The 20,536-nt window shown below is 38.9% G+C and overlaps 1 protein-coding gene across 2 annotated transcripts in view; it reads left to right on the top strand.

Annotated features, from left to right (window-relative positions):
* LOC124146201 (coiled-coil domain-containing protein 78-like) overlaps window positions 1-20,536 on the top strand; it is a 46,264-nt gene that overhangs the window by 11,644 nt on the left and 14,084 nt on the right. For both annotated transcript variants that reach the window (XM_048399766.1, XM_048399767.1), the window contains exons 5-13: window positions 9,074-9,270; window positions 10,243-10,417; window positions 10,729-10,869; window positions 11,231-11,362; window positions 12,735-12,821; window positions 13,548-13,727; window positions 14,739-14,912; window positions 15,270-15,320; window positions 15,960-16,048. In XM_048399766.1, the coding sequence (XP_048255723.1) occupies window positions 9,074-9,270; window positions 10,243-10,417; window positions 10,729-10,869; window positions 11,231-11,362; window positions 12,735-12,821; window positions 13,548-13,727; window positions 14,739-14,912; window positions 15,270-15,320; window positions 15,960-16,048 (1,226 nt within the window). The remainder of the gene's footprint in view (window positions 1-9,073; window positions 9,271-10,242; window positions 10,418-10,728; window positions 10,870-11,230; window positions 11,363-12,734; window positions 12,822-13,547; window positions 13,728-14,738; window positions 14,913-15,269; window positions 15,321-15,959; window positions 16,049-20,536) is intronic.

A 20,536-nucleotide genomic window follows, 5' to 3' on the forward strand; every position in this document is an offset into this window, starting at 1 on the left:
TGAGGACAATTTCCCCAAATTCTAAAAGAGATTAGCAACAGGTGATGAAACATTGGTCTACCACTATGATCCCAAGTCAAAACGTCAATCCATAAATTCAAGTCTACAAGATCAGATCAGTGTATCAAAAGATCAAAGTTATGGCCACTGTATTCTGGGATGCAAAGAGTGTGATCCTTGTTGATCACTTAAAAAGTCAAAAGACGATTACCGGTGCCTACTGTGCTGATTTTATTCATTCTATCAAAGAAAAGCGGCGAGGAATGCTGACTGCTGGAGATCCACTCCTTCATGACAATGTCTCATCTCATACCTCTTGACTTGCAAAGGCTGCTGCACAACAATGTGGGTTCGAAGAGCTTCCTCACTCTCCATACTCGCCAGACCTGGCACCAAGTGATTTTCACATGTTTCTTAAACTGAAAGAACACCTACGTGGAAAGCGCTATGACGACAACGATTACCTCAAAGCTGTCATGAATGGGTTTTTCAGGGTGGCTTCAGAAAACTTCTTCCTGACTGGAACTGAAAAGCTTCACTATGAGAAGTGTATCAAAAAGCAGGGAGATTGTGTTGAAAACTAAAATTAAAAACACTTTCACAATTGTGGGTTTTGTTTGTTAGGCTTAGAACTTTTTGACCAGCTTTCATCTATAAAGTTTTAACACTTTTCTACTAAAGTTGCAACCAAGGCACAAAAGTACCCAAAAATAAATTTGCTGAAATCACAGATTCGGTTGCCACCATCAACATGATCAATGATATCTCTGAATTCTCATCTAATTTAAACTTAGCTACCATGACATTGGCAGCCATTTTGAACTTTGTTTTTGTCTAATACTTTCTTCTATGAATGTTGAATGACACTGATGTGCAGTAAGTATGTGGTATGCCCAATAACATGTTACATTCTGTTGTGTCTTGGGATATTTGTCTCAACTGCAACCATTCAGGTTCATGTACCATGAGGGGCGGTTGGGTAGCCTAGTGGTAAAAGCGATCGCTCGTCACGCCGAAGACCCGGGTTCGATTCCTGACATGGGTACAATGTGTGAAGCCCATTTCTGGTGTCCCCCGCCGTGATATTGCTGGAATATTGCAAAAAGCGGCGTAAAACAATACTCACTCACTCACTCACTCATGTACCATGTAGACTGCCATGGCAGTCATGATGAACATAGAACTCTGCCCTTCTACTCAGTCAGTCAGTCATATAGTTTAATGTACATGTAGAAAGGATATCTGTTGGATAGAAACTTCAATTACCTTTTTGTATTATGTCATTTACCGTATTCTACGTAATAAGCGCCTAGGGCGCTCTCAGAATTAGAAATAGGGGACTCTTATTAGAATATTACTTTGGTGGAAAAAACAGAGTTGAAAGATAAATTTCGTGGTTTATGCTGACAGCCTGAACTGTTTATATACGACAGATACATTTTTCCAGAATTTAATTGCCCATAATTAAGGGTGCATATAACACAGGAGTGCGTATTATACACGAATAAATAAGTCTTGTGTACATTGATAAATCGGAAGGGGGGCTAATTGGGATTGTTCACTTGCCAATACATTAGCAAATATCGCCGTGGGCGCTTGTTAGAGCGGGGCGCTTATTACGTCGAATACGGTACCCTTTTTAAGACTCATCTGATATGATCTAAAATAGAAGAGATGATATTGCTTTTTCGTGGAAAAATACTGGACATGAATGAAATTATGGACTAAACTTTGACCAGTTGGATCATACAGTGTATATCATCACTCAGGTGCTCAATGGTTGAGCATTATTTACAGGCTGCCTTGATATAGCTGGAGTATGCTGACTGGCATAAAAACAAACAATGATACTTAGCATAATTATGACAGAGCACATTTGAACTGGAAGAAGATTGCCCTTGGGTACACATGGAACAAATAGTATTTCTATCAATAACTATGTACAGAGTTATAAAAATAATAAGAAATGAAATATTGTCTGGTTCTGCAGGTTGGCAAGTTGTGGAGAGAGTACTGGAATTCTGTGAACACAGGTCCTAGGTTTTGTTTGACCCATGCTATTTTAATATTGTTCTGGATCAACTTTCAGTTGATATCTTTAGAACATTCAGCTCAAAGGATGAGTTCTGCCCTTTTGGCCATTGAAAAATGTTAAAAAAATTTATAATAGAAACCTTTGAAATATTGGTTTAAAAAAATGTTCAGATGGCTCACTTCTAGCCTTTATTCTTTCTTACACTTTGTCGTTTTGAACTTCTGGCATGATCATGTGCATTAGAATGGCTAAAGTGTGTGAAAAAGAATGATTTCTCTAACTTGAGAAAATCTTAAACTATGTCCATGTATCAAGATGAGATTATTTCCACATGTCTGTACTGACTATCTGTACTATCAACATTTCCTGTGAGACAACTTGGGTCAAAAATTTGTTCATGTTCAAAAATTAGAAAACACATTTTCACACAGTTAAGCCTTACATATACATTAAGTAATGTTAAAAGTCATTACATGCAAGTGTTGAACATATTCGTAACAATTTCAAAATGTATACTATGGCCTTTGGATTTCATTAACATACTAATTTGGTTAGAAACATTTTCATATCAATTGATTAACCATTATTAACCATGTAGCGGTGATAGTTTCACATAACTATTGGAAGAATGGAATTTCATGACCTCAGTTTCTTGAACCAACTTCAAACTATTATATCAAATCAACTCTTTTGAAAAAAATGAAATGAATAGCCTTACCTTTAAGAAAAGTGATATCCAGTTTTGTAGGTAAATACTATAGTTATGATGGTGTGACTTGCAGTACATGTTCCTTATGCCACCTCTCCATCTTCCACAGGTAATCACACAGCCTGGAGATCAGGCTGTCTCCTTATCAGAGAGAGTAGTCAACATAGCTGCTATGTGATTATGCCCATGCATACCTGCTCCACCAGTTATGCTACCAATAAGAAAGCAGACAAGATCTTTGATAAATTGCTTCCAACACACCCTTTCAATACGGCTTTGATTGTATTGAATTAACCTGTCACTTGCCCCAGAGGCCATTATAGGGTGTTACAGCAGAACAAGAGTAGCTGGGGACTGGGGTCGTGGAGCGGCATGTTGTGGGTTGGGTGGAGTAATAGGACAGATAGGGTGTGGAGAAGTGTTGAGGACAGATAGGGTGTGGAGAAGTGTTGAGGACAGATAAGGTGTGGAGAAGTATTGAGGACAGATAGGGTGTGGAGAAGTGTTGAGGACAGATAAGGTGTGGAGAAGTGTTGAGGACAGATAGGGTGTGGAGAAGTGTTGAGGACAGATAAGGTGTGGAGAAGTGTTGAGGACAGATAGGGTGTGGAGAAGTGTTGAGGACAGATAGGGTGTGGAGAAGTGTTGAGGACAGATAGGGTGTGGAGAAGTGTTGAGGACAGATAGGGTGTGGAGAAGTGTTGAGGACAGATAGGGTGTGGAGAAGTGTTGAGGACAGATAAGGTGTGGAGAAGTGTTGAGGACAGATAAGGTGTGGAGAAGTGTTGAGGACAGATAAGGTGTGGAGAAGTGTTGAGGACAGATAGGGTGTGGAGAAGTGTTGAGGACAGATAAGGTGTGGAAAAGTGTTGAGGACAGATAAGGTGTGGAGAAGTGTTGAGGACAGATAAGGTGTTGAGAAGTGTTGAGGACAGATAAGGTGTGGAGAAGTGTTGAGGACAGATTAGGTGTGGAGAAGTGTTGAGGAAAGATAGGGTGTGGAGAAGTGATGAGAGATAACCTTTGGAGATGAATAGAGATGACTGTGTTTTGGTGTCATTACTGTTAAACATGAAACACAGAAGATGTTATCAAAATGGAAAGTGTTATGTGAAATGTATATCAGTGCATTTAGTAGTTTCAGCATCTTTCCTGGGTCTGACACTTCAACAAATCATGATAGTAGATACAATGTTCTGACCAGTTGCTGGAACTGATTTATCAGTTATTGGAAATGAGACTCTGGTACTATAGGTCTGTACATGCATGTATTTACATCTCTGGTGTAAGCAGGAAATGCTTTGTGTATATCCCGTCTGTAAGAATAAAACAAATTTATTTTCACAGGTCATTGAAAGTTTTCGCTGGTAAACTATAATGATCTTTCTTACATTAGAATTTACTAATGAAACATTGTACCTCATGACTATGAATAAAGAAAAATCTATCAACAATCAATATTACCAGAGTCTACTGTGTAGTTTTCCTTCTCTTAGATATTATTGACAGTGAATAGTATGTATATGCATTAGTTTGAATGTTATCATGGATATTTTGCCCAAACACTACAAAGTTCATCCTCACCTATGGAGGTTCTGCAGTATGTATTTTATTATAGTCGATTCCATTGATCACCTTGTCAATATCTAGTCGGTCGGCATTGGGACAAAGATGGTGGTAGGCAGGTGAGTAATGGTGAAATCTGACAGTTTCTGCTTAACTACTGAATACACTGTACTTTCAATCAAATCTTAGATAACTGCATCTTGAAATGACTAGCCTCTGACAGATGTACGTTATCTATCATTTGCTCACTTTCATATGTACACAAATAATCCACCATGTGTTTACCAGGGGGTCAAGACTTCAATGTGGAATGTTGATAAATGGAGAAGAATTGGAAAGTGTATAACAGCTGTGTTGATGATTTCTAAGACTGGGTTTTGAAGGATATATGGGTATTGTCTACAGATTATTTGCACATATTTACCTCTATGACTAGTGACACAGACAAATATAAGAGTACTTAGTTATTATGTGTGAACATCTCTAAAATCTAAATACTTAAATTACCCAGATCAAATGATCACAGAAATTAATCTTTGAGTCAATCTTTCAGTACAATTCACATTTAAAGAATTGTGGATCATGTAAAACCAATAATTAAAACTCAATCAGCCAAACACAGACTTGCATGAACAATAATATATTACATTGAAAATGGGACATAAGTTCATCAACATATTTGAATTGCAAGGTTTGATCTGGGTTTGTGATTTTTCATCAATGGCAATAGGATTAAGATAGCACAGCTTATTGCAGCCTATCACAGTTGAAATGTAGCCCCGAGCCTGTACACGCAGTCTCTTGTTATCATTGGGACGAAGACAAGGACAACATGCCTTATGAACTATCTAATTGGAAGAAAAATCAGTGTGACACATACCATACATATTATACAGTTTGGATCAGATTTTTGTCAGCATGTAGAAATCTGTAATTGCAAGTGAAGTACTAAAGTTAACTCTGTATTGAAGAAGTGTTGAAGTAATGTGTCAAAATAAATGAAACATATCAATGTTTAAAAGACGATCCATTTTGCCAACCACCCAGTAATACATTACAGTGATGATGTTGCTGTGACACAGATTTATTTCCCCTGTCTTGATTGTATAACTTTTACAGTTTGCAACAGTTCGAAAATATGTAATAATGATTAATAATGTGAAAGAAAAAATCAAATTACTTCTTGTTTTTGAAAATTGAATCTTTGATCAGAGTAAAATGCTTTTTTTGGTCTCCTGTCAGTGTATTTCTCTTGAGTCATTACTTTACTAGGATTTTTACATCTACTTCATTTTTCATGTTCACTTAAAATAATAATATCTTCTTTGTTTAAAATTCAGTATGAAGTATTGAACACACAAAGACTGTAGACAACGGTATGAAATTGATGACATCATTCAACGTAATAATGCAACACAATCCCTGACTATTCTATAAGCAGCCAATCAGGAAAGAGTAGGGCATTAAGTTTTATGTTTATTGAAACACAAACGCAAAACAAAATTTGCTTGTCTAGCCAATCACATGCCCATGAATCACTTGTGAGTAGTTATTTTCTGCTGACAAAAATACAGAGGTAGGTGGGAAAGATCAGATCATCAATGGGTGTGTTAACATTGCAGTCTGCTGCTAACCTCAACACTTGTATACTAGACTGATATGAACAATAAATATAATGATAATTGTGGTGATTAAAATAGAAGTGACCATTTTATTTTATTTTATTTATATTACAGAAGTTTGAAAACCTTCTGGACAGTGGATGTGTATACATAAATTACATATTGTTCATCAGTTATCTCATTTAACAGATGAATAAGGATGATGATATTTACTGAACTGCTTGACATAAATAATGTTTTGATGTATTGAAGTAAGCTGACAGTATTTTATCAAAGCTTAAGCATAAAAATGGTCATCATAATTAAAAACATGTAGAATTTGTTGAAAGAGCAACTATTTATTATAGAGGTGCATCCTCCCCAAAATGTCCTATAATAGAACAAAAGCATATGATAAGGTAATACTTCATTACCCAGAGGGAAATTTTCATCATTACAGTCTCAGCAAGAAACATGATTAATATGAACAATAAAGACACATAATATTTAAGAAATACTGTAGCTGGTGCTGATCTTGTGTTTGTTTTTCAAGCTGAAACATTGGTGGAGAAGATTTCACTGTCTTTTTTTCTGTAACCCTTTTTAACTATGTGTGCATAACCCGATTACCTAAATTAACAACAAAATATATATAACCTGATAATTTGTGACAAGTAATGCACAATATTTGTGACCCATCAGGAGAAAAGGGAACTAATGGGTGCAAGGATACATTTAAGCTGTGACGTCATAAAGGCATATGTTTGACGTCAACTTACTTCTGTAAAAATCGCCATGTGTGCGGACTACAAAAAAATCTTTTCTTTCTCTTGTTAGTTTGTAATGTATTAAAAACATTATTTTAAAACATTTCAGCGTACATGTCTACTTTCAATTAATCATACATAATATCTAAAAATGCAATTATTTATGTCTTAAACTGGGACTTTGTAGACAATGAGTAAAAATGTTTGATGCCATGTATCTCTGTAATAGATAGGAACTGAAGCTTGTCAATTGTATGTATGTGTTCCTGAGAAACACTTCTTTTAAAATATAATCAGAAGTCAAAAAGTGATTTTTCACTCTAAGTCCAATATCTCAAGGTTATTGCAACACACCAAACTTTTTAAAATTTGATCCTGCCTTAAACATGTTGAAAAGCCCAACTTGATTTCAGTTTGATTTTACTTATCATTGTCAGTTTGAGGAAGAAATTACTTGTTATTTGTCCAGCCTAGAGAAGTAAACATTTGCAAGTCTATCCCCAGACAATCTTCTGTTATCTCAGCCATACTTACCCATGGTGGCGATCTGCTATCTCGTAATTCACGCTTTTATGTCATATGGAGGCATTGAAAGCTTTCATTATTGACAGACATTGGGGTGTGAATAGATGATAGCTCATTCAACAATGACAAGCAAAGTGATAGGAATTTCAATTCTCCCTGTGCCTTTACAGCAGCCATTTAATAACCAATTCTGTGACAATGAGTGTGGCCTGGTGTGTTTACATTGTATATGGACGGGCACCCTAACAATCACACAGGACTTTTCAAAGATGTTGACTCTAGCATGGGTAGTTGATTCACAGACACCTTCAAACTGAACCCATAAGTTTGCCTGCCAGTCCCTCTTTCATTGTAAACTGGTCATGGCTCATTGTTGAAAGTTGTGTAGAATATATGGCTCGGTTGTCAGGAGTTCGTCAGAATACTGAGGGAAATATTTACTCCAACACGATGTTTCCGTTGGTTACTTCTCAATAAGAACATATTCCAGATACGTACACGAACATGGACAATGTTTTATACCACTCTAACAGGTAGGATGTATTCATTGACTTGTTATGTATTTTTGAACTTTTGACAGCCTGGACTAAGTGTGTTAACAACAGAAATTGGGGAGTCCATTTTGTTTAACGTTTAAAAGGTTTAAATGGTATCCTCCGCAGGCTTTTGCATCTCAGAATTTGTTGTTATGATGTGATGGTAGATCACATGGAAGAGAAAACCTGAAAAAAGTAGAAAATTTGTATTAAGAAACTTGTTAATGATAATGGTAATAGTTTGTTACAACTGCCTGCACCTTGTAGACGATGTGTCATGGTCTACTCCAGTGTGAGGAAACTAATGTACAGGTTCCATGTCAAAAAATAATCAAATCTTGAAAGGTTAATATGCAGCTACATACATGATATTCCAATTTGACATAATCAGGTACAATGTGTTACATCCTGTCAGCATAAAGATGCATGTGGCTGAATTGATGAATTAAAACATTCACCTGATATTAGCATCATTATAACAAAGATCTCTAGGTTAATGATTTATGATTAGAGAAGCAGCATCACCATTGTTTTCTATGGTCCATGTCATTTTCTGCAAGGGACCAGTTATACTCTACAATGTTTGCTTCCAAGTGTGACTAAATACACGCACTTCAATGTCTGATACATTCCTGTGGTTTTTTCATGATTGTTTATGACTCCACATATTCACAGGGGTCCCATCTCTGGTCATGCAATATGTAAATCCCTATTATAAGCTTAACAGATTTGAAATGTGCTATGATAGAACCCTTCTTTGTGCAAGTTTGGTTTGTTTGTTGTTTAAATCTGCACTCAGCAACATTCCAGCTATATGACGGTGGTCTGTAAATAATTGAGTCTGGACCAGACAATCCAGTGATTGACATCATGAGCATCGATCCACGGAATTGGGATACGATGACAGGCATCAACCAAGTCAGTGAGCCTGACCACCCGATCCTGTTAGTCACCTCTTATGACAAGCATAGTCGCCTTTAACGGCAAGAATGGGTGGCTGAAGACCTATTCTACCCCAGGTCTTCATGGGTCTTCTTTATCCAAACTTGTTGTGGACAGTGTATGTGTAGCCTCACATCTAGGATATGCAGAGACGGATGCTTGTCACAGCCTTTTCTGGGAATTCATGTTTAACCAGCAGCCATGTTCGGGGTTCAGATTTGTCTAATGCTCAATTGACAACAGTGCAGGGAGTAAATGTCACAGTTTGGAATTTTAACTGATAAAATATTTAAAAACATTGTAATCTGATTTTGTACCTTGTGTCATCCAGATAATGGCCTGAAGATCTAAAGCGTCTGGCTTGTTTCAGAATGTCTGCCTTGTTGTTTCAGAATGTTGGTGAGAGCTCCCTCCTGAGTAAGTCCAGGCTTACCATCGTTGAATTACCGGGACTCGAGAAATTAGGCGAGGATCCGTCTCACATCCGACTCCGAGAGGGGCCAACCCTCAGCAAGGCCCTGCTGTCTTTGCACCAAGTGACCACATCCCTCGCATCCAACCCTTTCCCTGACAGGGTCATCAGTTATAGGTATGTCCTGGTACAGTTCTAGGTATGTATCTATACTCTATCAGATGACCACATCCCTCGCATCCAACCCTTTCCCTGACAGGGTCATCAGTTATAGGTATGTCCTGGTACAGTTCTAGGTATGTATCTATACTCTATCAGATGACCACATCCCTCGCATCCAACCCTTTCCCTGACAGGGTCATCAGTTATAGGTATGTCCTGGTACAGTTCTAGGTATGTATCTATACTCCATCAGATGACCACATCCCTCGCATCCAACCCTTTCCCTGACAGGGTCATCAGTTATAGGTATGTCCTGGTACAGTTCTAGGTATGTATCTATACTCCATCAGATGACCACATCCCTCGCATCCAACCCTTTCCCTGACAGGGTCATCAGTTATAGGTATGTCCTGGTACAGTTCTAGGTATGTATCTATACTCCATCAGATGACCACATCCCTCGCATCCAACCCTTTCCCTGACAGGGTCATCAGTTATAGGTATGTCCTGGTACAGTTCTAGGTATGTATCTATACTCCATCAGATGACCACATCCCTCGCATCCAACCCTTTCCCTGACAGGGTCATCAGTTATAGGTATGTCCTGGTACAGTTCTAGGTATGTATCTATACTCCATCAGATGACCACATCCCTCGCATCCAACCCTTTCCCTGACAGGGTCATCAGTTATATATTTTTTATACCTATATACCTAAACTGCCTATCTATGTTGTTATCACTTACCTACCTTAATTCATTTAGAGTGAACTTTGAATAAAGATTCCAGCTCCAAAACAAAAAAAGTAAATGTTTTGAAAAACAAGATGGTGCATCCATTTAATCGCCAATCCAATACTGAGCAATTATAGAAGTTTTTCTTGATGTATAATAAGAATTTATTCTTTTTTAGCAGGTTGACATGTATTTTGATTCAATAAGATACAGTCTGGTTGAACTGTGTGTTGCTAATTATTGCTGTATTTCAGTGAGTCGAAGCTCACACAGCTACTGAGAGAGGAGCTCGGCGGGAACTGTAAGACCCGAGCTTTGGTTTGTCTGAAGCCAGTCACCACACCGGAGACACTCACTGCTGTCATCAAGTTTGTTACCAACCTTTCACAGATAAAGAACTTCCCCATACTCAACGACAACTTTGCACAGGTAACATTAAAGTGCAGTCTCAACATAGCAACTTTGCACAGGTAACATTAAAGTGCAGTCTCAACATAGCAACTTTGCACAGGTAATATTAAAGTGCAGTCTCAACATAGCAACTTTGCACAGGTAACATTAAAGTGCAGTCTCAACATGGCAACTTTGCACAGGTAACATTAAAGTGCAATCTCAACATAGCAACTTTGCACAGGTAACATTAACTAACGTCCCTGATGAAATTTAGTGTTATCATCGATTGGATAGCAGAAGATGATAAAGTCAAGTCACATATTATAGCAAGTTATCTTGCATTGCAGAGCCTTCAGACCCAGTACCGCGCGAGGATCATCGACATGGAGACCCAGGTTGGGGTGGGGCCCAACACCATGATGGCCCAGTCTGTGGGGGCACATCTCGGAGATGCTAAAGATGAAGTCAGGAGGCTGCAGTCAGAAAATGTGAGGCACAGTCAACATAATAGCCCTCAATTCTACTGAAAATGATGCTAAGAGCCAAGTTCGGGCTACTGGTCTCAAAGTTTTGGGCGCAGACTGGTGTATTAGCACAATGCTATTTAGTACTGATTTATTGCATGATGGTAATACTGACAAACTGCTAGTCCATCTGCCTAGTTATATATTGGAGTTAGTTTCCACCAAAACATAGTCTATCCTGGTGTATGCAAGTCGAAATACAGAATGAAAATGTTTTTTCTCATTCTGATTCTCATACGTGTTATATCCCCTTTCTGTCATGAAGATGGTTTTTACAGTGCTGTTGTGTGCACTTTGTGTTTATTGCCTGCTTCTTCTTCCACAGCTTGTCTTGAAGGATCAGAATGACCGACTGGCCATGCGCCTTGACCAGATGACAGCCAAGTTTAATGCCCTGGCCAACACAAAAACAGACTTGTCCAAGCAGCTGCTCATGAGCGAGGAGGAAAAACTCAAGGTAGGTAACTCTTGTGCAGTTGGTTACCAGATACCCCATGCAAACTCCTGTCATGTGATTCATGTAAGATGTACATTTTTTACTTAAAGGAGTAATGAAGGATCAGTATACAAATTAAAAATATGTAGGATTTGACTAGATGTTTTACTTATCCTGCATTACTCCTTACTACATTTACTGCATTAGGCTTAAAAAAACTTGTAAGAATCCAAATCTGTATATCGCTGTATATAAGGCGAGTTTTTCATAACTAGAATTAGGGGGCTTTCAAGGAGGGGGCATCTTATACACAGGGTTGAAGAGTTTTCTTTATGTTTTTTTCCCCAACACCAAGACATTCCTTTGAGCATGTAACACCGGAAATACCATGTCAACAAATCCGTACTGTAATTACACTGTCTGGTTGTAAAAAGATTTCATATATATCTGGACTTATGTTTGTAATCTATTTTATTAATTTTATTCAAAATGTCATTCAATATTGTTTCAATTCATTTCGGCGATGTGTAGTGATCGGAAGATCACACAACTCACCGTTATTTACAGCAACCACAATCATATTACCACTTTTGATGCCTTGAAATAAACTTTAGTGGATAGAGAATGGATATATTTATCATAAATGATATACCATACAGTGAGTCGCTGAAAGTCATATTTGACTAAAGTAGTTTGACTATATATCCCAATCAAAATTGTTTGCAATCGCTGGCAGGGGAGACAAATACACATGTAAATCTTAACCTCTGTGTCTGAAACATTGTCCTGCATACAGTACACAAAAACCATTGAATTTGTAAATCATTAAGTCCAGTGATGTTTTATCGCAAATTTCATGTTTTCATGGACCACATTTGCAAACAGCAAAACAAGCACACAAACTCCTATTGCCAGCATGACCATAACACAAGATGCGCAGCAAAGCAGTGTGCATGAAAAAAGAAGTAACTGCATGCTATATTGGATCGCATTAGTTTTAAGCATTGTAGCATTTCACTGTTGGTGTTGCATGTTCGAGACACGGCATATTTAAGGGGGTTTTTTGTTTTGAAAATGGAAATAAAAACGAAACGTGTGGCAGACTTTGTGATGATGCAATGGTGCCTGAGAACCAAGAATATATTTTTTTTAGCCTAAAGGAGTAATGCAGGATAAGTATACAAATCTAAAAAATATCTAGGATTTTACTAGTTCATCACAATCATGTAATGTGGTTCTGTTGCGGCTTCAGTCATGCCATGGAAACATGATTGTGTGGGTATGTGTATTCATGTCCAGTGTTTATCAGACACTCTGTATGAATTTAACCAGTATGTAGGTCTGCATGTATACACAAGAAACTGCTGATGATGGTACTTGCATCTCCCTGCAGGTGTCGCAGTCCTTGGTGGAGATGCAGATAGAGAACAACAAAGTTCGAGAAGACACAGAGGCTGGCAGATTTGAACTGACCAATAAAGTAGGTCGAAGTTCTATATGTGAACACAAAGGTGGACTTGGTAACCCAGGACATTTTAAGTTTAAGCAGATAGTAGAAACTGTTCATTTCATAACGACTTTTGAAAATTTAGGTTGTGCTGGGGCATGTTATATGTAGCAAAAGGGTGCTAATACACTGGCACCTGAGAACCAAGAATATTTAAAAGTGCAAGTAGCATGAAAAATGGCAGTAGATTTTTTATTATGTACCCTGTATAATGTACAATAAAATTGTAGAGAAAAAATATATGTGAAAACGTAAACTTAGAGCTGTTGCACTTAATTACTAGTACGTATTTTGAGGTCTGTATTTGTAACAACCCAAACAAATCTTCAAAGTGCTAACAAGGAGGCGTGGCTAAATTAGCACACTAAAGTGCAAATAAACATCATTTAGGTGCAGCTGTTGTTGTTTTGAACATAATATTTGTATTAATGATGTTACGATTTATCCAATTCTGCAAAGTTGTATATATCCTCGAGGCTTTCACTTTTAGCTTCAATAGATCTTTCAACACATTGTTGTGATCAGTTCAAGAGAGACAACTCTTTCCATCCTCTTGTTGAGTGGTTTTAGCATTAAGCTATTTTGACAAAAGATGTTTCAGTACATGAAAACAAATGTAAGTACAGTTGAATGTATTTGTAGAAAAATATGCCTTGACACAAAGTCCTACTGAACGTAATCCTACCCCATGTGATGCAGATTATAACACTGGAGAACCAGCTTATGACAGCGGAGGCAGAGAGAGATAAACACATGAAGTCTGCCAAGAATGCCAAAGAGAGGCTGAACGAGATGGAGCAGGACCGGAAGGATCTGGCAGATGAATACGTCACTCTCAAGTCCAACTACCTCGCTCTCACCAACGAACATCAGCAGGAGGTTGGCACAAACATTTCCCACCTCCCTTGCTAAGCTTACTTGTTTTTTAGAAGGCACTTCCTGTAAACCAGGATTATAGCTTTGTCACAATGCAGTAATAGTGAATAAATGAGCTTGGTGCAACGCTGTCAGCTTCATGTGAGAGGAAAGCCCCAAATGACACAGGTGGTAGACGTTTACTGCTCTATAGTCATCCTCTTTGTCTCCAGGTAAACCTACACTAGCACCTGGATCCATTCCCAGGATTCTCGTGATCTCAAATTACTCGCCCTTGATTTTCATTAACATGTTACCGATCAATGAAACGTCAAGATGAGGAAAAAGGAAATGGGTAAGGGAGGTAAAGTGTATTGCCAAGAAACCAAATGGACCATGAAGACATCCTTTCCATCAAAAAGATTTTTCAGGGCTTTCTTTTGCGTGTTGGTAAGTTTTTCAATGTTGAATGTCTCGCAAACTCTATCATAATCGATGGGACTGTCCGCCATTTTGTTGATATCAGCAACCCAACATTGAGGCTGGTTTGTAATACTCATTTTGATTGGTCCCATAGACTTAGCAGCGTTGCAAATCAGTTTGGCTGGTAAAAATTCAAGTCAGGTAACTTGAGATCGCGAGAACTGCGGGAATGGATCCAGGTGTTCGTGTAAGTTTACCGAAATGCAAGTGCTGGAGATCTAGAGGATGCACACTGGTGAAACCGCCCAGCACAGATATGGTGATGACAAGCCATAATCAGGGTGAAAGTCAATCCCATGATCAGCGGATCCTGGAACATGTAAAGCATGCAACTTCACATGAATTGCAGCAGACAGTTGAGTTGACCATGCCACGGGATGAAATATAAGCATCTGGCGCTTGTGCTTAGTGGGACTTTGTTTTGTCAATCACCATTAAAGTCAGTTTACACAAAATAAGCTGTTTCATAAACATTCCTATTGTGTGATGGTTGGACTGTTCTGAATGTGGTTGTCTGTAGGTGTCTGTGGTAACAGTTCCGGTGTGTTGCAGGTGGCAAGGAACGAGACATTAGCTGTGGAGCTGTTGAACCTGGTGAATGCGAAGGCAACCCTCATGAGACAGCTGCTTATCCTCACTAATGGGGACCCTAAAATCGGCAACCCTGATGCTGAGATAGACAGGATAAAAGCCATTGTCACCAAATACTCTTCTGGCAGAGTCAAGGTGAAACATTTGATTGTACACATGCATTGTTAGGATATAATATGAAACTTGTGTCTTGTATTAATTAGTAGGATATATTTTTCCTATGCATTACTATTCAAGTGATGTGCTTTGCCTGAGATAGTAACTTGAATACCCTTAAAAAATACCTCAAATCTGAATTCTTACTTTGACCATGCGAACTTGTATACTTCAAATATGTGTCAAAATGTTTAGACATTTTTTCCATGCCAGATATCTGTGGATATTTAACGACAGCAAAAACATACAATGCACCAAGACTATCATGCAGGATCACAAGGTACAGATATTCCACAAGATGATTCAGATTCCACAAGATGTGTTTGTGTGTTACAGGCAGACCAGATTCTCAGCACACAGAGAGACAGGGATGTTGTAGCTGAGTCTGTAAGTAGGATTGAAGACGTTGATGTTTATTTGTTTGATAGATGCCTTGTACAAGTTGTGTAGGTAAAATAGGACACCTCATTTATTTGTAGTGCAAGGTTAAATTTTTTTTTATGGGTGCTTCCAAGAATGTCAAGCTTGAGTATGTATAATAGAAACCCTGTTGAACTGGGTGTAGTTAATCTTAGAAGTGTCAGCAGTGGTTAATTAAACAAGTGTCCGCTATGTAGCCATGAAACTAAACCAATACATATACTCAAAGGCAAAAATTACTGATCATGTTCTTATTTATCATATAATTTAAATAGACTGGGTGGTCATAGTTGATGATTTGATTTATTGCATGTCATCGTAGCCCAATTGCGTTGATCGATGCTCATGATATCAATCACTGATTTTCTGGTCCAGTCTCGATTATTTACAGACCATGGTCATATTGCTGGAATATTGCTGAATGTAGCTTTAAACAACAAACATCATCATCATCATAATCATCATTGTTATTATTAATTTTCAGTTATCAATGAATCTGTATGAATCACATATATGATCACAGTCTCTTCTGCCTTTTCTACTTTGAGAATATACATGGACTATACTTGACCATTTTGAGTAATGGCTGCCTTGTGTCACCTGCAGCTGTTGTCAAGCCGGAAGCGTCACCAGACTGACCTGGACAGGATACGGAACGAGTATGGTGATCAGTCAGCCACTTATGAAAAGAGGATGTGAGTATTGTAGTCAAATCACCTGCCCCAAGACAAAGGCTTGTCATGATAGGGTTCCAGTCAAACGTTGACAGGTCTGAGGAAGTCTGTTGCCAGGCACTGAAGGACAAGTCTAGTGGACATAGCTACTTAAAAGATTTTAATACTTCAGGTATGCTTGATCACAAGTGCTTGACCGAAATCATTTTTGAAAAATGGAAATAGTGTAAAACAAACGATAAATAACGATATGCTATTTTGTCACCCAAATGAAAAAATCTGCCATCTGTAACACTTTTCCATCTGTATTTAGGACATGAATATCTGAATTAACTGGGCAAATGTTATGCTCTGATTCAGATCTGGCTGAGATGGATGGCTTCATGCTATCAACAGGAAAAGGGCAATTCATTGATCAGTCTTGCATAAAAGTTGCTATTATTAGATAATGTAAAGTTTTTAGCCCAGGCAAACAAGTTGTCACTGCAGTTTTATCTGATACATAGAGACAAATTGTGAGTGAACAAGTTGCTATGCTGTGTTGTGTGAAGGTTGTCATGAAATAGAGATGGTGACAGGCCTGTTTCAGGGCATCACAAAGCTGATTATTTGAGGAGCTGTGTTGTGTGAAGGTTGTCATGACATAGAGATGGTGACAGGCCTGTTTCAGGGCATCACAAAGCTGATTATTTGAGGAGCTGTGTTGTGTGAAGGTTGTCATGACATAGAGATGGTGACAGGCCTGTTTCAGGGCATCACAACTCTGATTATTTGAGTAGCTGTGTTGTGTGAAGGTTGTCATGACATAGAGATGGTGACAGGCCTGTTTCAGGGCATCACAAAGCTGATTATTTGAGGAGCTGTGTTGTGTGAAGGTTGTCATGACATAGATATGGTGACAGGCCTGTTTCAGGGCATCACAACTCTGATTATTTGAGTAGCTGTGTTGTGTGAAGGTTGTCATGACATAGAGATGGTGACAGGCCTGTTTCTGGGCATCACAAAGCTGATTATTTGAGGAGCTGTGTTGTGTGAAGGTTGTCATGACATAGAGATGGTGACAGGCCTGTTTCAGGGCATCACAACTGTGATTATTTGAGTAGCTGTGTTGTGTGAAGGTTTTCATGACATAGAGATGGTGACAGGCCTGTTTCAGGGCATCATAACTGTCATTATTATCTAATACATAGAGACAAATTGTGAGTGAACAAGTTGCTATGCTGTGTTGTGTGAAGGTTGCTAGACATAGAGATGGTGACAGGCCTTTTTCAGGGCATCATAACTGTCATTATTATCTGATACATAGAGACAAATTGTGAGTGAACAAGTTGCTATGCTGTGTTGTGTGAAGGTTGTCATGACATAGAGATGGTGACAGGCCTGTTTCAGGGCATCACAACTCTGATTATTTGAGGAGCTGTGTTGTGTGAAGGTTGTCATGACATAGAGATGGTGACAGGCCTGTTTCAGGGCATCACAAAGCTGATTTTTTTAGGAGCTGTGTTGTGTGAAGGTTGTCACTACATAGAGATGGTGACAGGCCTGTTTCAGGGCATCATAACTGTCATTATTATCTGATACATAGAGACAAATTGTAAGTGAACAAGTTGCTATGCTGTGTTGTGTGAAGGTTGTCATGACATAGAGATGGTGACAGGCCTGTTTCAGGGCATCATAACTGTCATTATTATCTGATACATAGAGACAAATTGTGAGTGAACAAGTTGCTATGCTGTGTTGTGTGAAGGTTGTCATGACATAGAGATGGTGACAGGCCTGTTTCGGGGCATCACAAAGCTGATTATTTGAGTAGCTGTGTTGTGTGAAGGTTGTCATGACATAGAGATGGTGACAGGCCTGTTTCAGGGCATCACAAAGCTGATTATTTGAGGAGCTGTGTTGTGTGAAGGTTGTCATGACATAGAGATGGTGACAGGCCTGTTTAAGGGCATCACAAAGCTGATTATTTGAGGAGCTGTGTTGTGTGAAGGTTGTCATGACATAGAGATGGTGACAGGCCTGTTTCAGGGCATCACAAAGCTGATTATTTGAGGAGCTGTGTTGTGTGAAGGTTGTCATGACATAGAGATGGTGACAGGCCTGTTTCAGGGCATCACAAAGCTGATTATTTGAGGAGCTGTGTTGTGTGAAGGTTGTCATGACATAGAGATGGTGACAGGCCTGTTTCAGGGCATCACAACTGTGATTATTTGAGTAGCTGTGCTGTGTGAAGGTTGTCATGACATAGATATGGTGACAGGCCTGTTTCAGGGCATCATAACTGTCATTATTATCTGATACATAGAGACAAATTGTGAGTGAACAAGTTGCTATGCTGTGTTGTGTGAAGGTTGTCATGAAATAGAGATGGTGACAGGCCTGTTTCTGGGCATCACAACGCTGATTATTTGAGTAGCTGTGCTGTGCGAAGGTTGTCATGACATAGAGATGGTGACAGGCCTGTTTCAGGGCATCATAACTGTCATTATTATCTGATACATAGAGACAAATTGTAAGTGAACAAGTTGCTATGCTGTGTTGTGTGAAGGTTGTCATGACATAGAGATGGTGACAGGCCTGTTTCAGGGCATCATAACTGTCATTATTATCTGATACATAGAGACAAATTGTGAGTGAACAAGTTGCTATGCTGTGTTGTGTGAAGGTTGTCATGACATAGAGATGGTGACAGGCCTGTTTCAGGGCATCACAAAGCTGATTATTTGAGTAGCTGTGTTGTGTGAAGGTTGTCATGACATAGAGATGGTGACAGGCCTGTTTCAGGGCATCACAAAGCTGATTATTTGAGTAGCTGTGTTGTGTGAAGGTTGTCATGACATAGAGATGGTGACAGGCCTGTTTCAGGGCATCACAACTGTGATTATTTGAGGAGCTGTGCTGTGTGAAGGTTGTCATGACATAGAGATGGTGACAGGCCTGTTTCAGGGCATCATAACTGTCATTATTATCTGATACATAGAGACAAATTGTGAGTGAACAAGTTGCTATGCTGTGTTGTGTGAAGGTTGTCATGAAATAGAGATGGTGACAGGCCTGTTTCAGGGCATCACAAAGCTGATTATTTGAGGAGCTGTGTTGTGTGAAGGTTGTCATGACATAGAGATGGTGACAGGCCTGTTTCAGGGCATCACAACTTTGATTATTTGAGGAGCTGTGTTGTGTGAAGGTTGTCATGACATAGAGATGGTGACAGGCCTGTTTCAGGGCATCACAACTCTGATTATTTGAGGAGCTGTGTTGTGTGAAGGTTGTCATGACATAGAGATGGTGACAGGCCTGTTTCAGGGCATCACAAAGCTGATTATTTGAGGAGCTGTGTTGTGTGAAGGTTGTCACTACATAGAGATGGTGACAGGCCTGTTTCTGGGCATCACAACTCTGATTATTTGAGTAGCTGTGTTGTGTGAAGGTTGTCATGACATAGAGATGGTGACAGGCCTGTTTCAGGGCATCATAACTGTCATTATTATCTGATACATAGAGACAAATTGTGAGTGAACAAGTTGCTATGCTGTGTTGTGTGAAGGTTGTCATGAAATAGAGATGGTGACAGGCCTGTTTCAGGGCATCACAACTGTGATTATTTGAGTAGCTGTGCTGTGTGAAGGTTGTCATGACATAGAGATGGTGACAGGCCTGTTTCAGGGCATCACAACTCTGATTATTTGAGTAGCTGTTTTGTGTGATGGTTGATACAGTTGGTGCCCAAAACCTATGAGACTTATGGGCCAGACATTATCCTGTTGCAATAATTTGATTGGAACATATGGACTATTTTAAGCTAAGCTTACAAGACTACAGACTAGTGACTGATCATATCTCATCCTGATATTAGTATTTAGACTTTCCAAATGTACCTGGAATTTCACAGGAGTATATAAATGCTGCAGATTTAAGAAAGCAATGGTAGTTTGAAAGTCCAGATTCCATTTGTCCAGAAGCCTCTTGTTATAGATGAATACAGTGAACAGAGTGATATGATACAATTACCACCCTTGTATGATCAGTGATCTACTTTAGTGCTGAGCTGTGAGTGGGTTGCTCATGATCTGAAAAGTAACTTACTTTTTGTCATACTACATACATACGGAAAGTACAAAAATTCTGATATTTGTTTCATGGAGATGTTGTGTTTTCTATACATCACTCTAAGAAAGTAAGTGTTGAACATGACATCAACAGTGGCAGGCTTACTACTGTGACATCATCAAAGGTTACGGCAAAAGTGGTGCCAATATCTTGTCATAACGGTGTTGGCCCTAGAGCGCTAAATTTAGGAGGGAAACTCCTCTCTGCTTTCCCGTCCAGGGACCAGTAAGGCCTCAGACACGGTTCATTGACCTGGGATTTGATGCTCTCTGGACCAGGCAAATAAAATGAGTACCACTCATCAATTTCATTACCATATTTATGCATGTTAGGTTATAATGTTTAAAATGTTAAAATGTAAATATCAACATCAATGTTCCATTCAGGTGATGAAGTTCA

This window comes from Haliotis rufescens, unplaced genomic scaffold (genome assembly GCF_023055435.1).
Source record: "Haliotis rufescens isolate VD_foot unplaced genomic scaffold, xgHalRufe1.0.p SCAF_2, whole genome shotgun sequence".
NCBI classification, from domain to species: domain Eukaryota; kingdom Metazoa; phylum Mollusca; class Gastropoda; order Lepetellida; family Haliotidae; genus Haliotis; species Haliotis rufescens.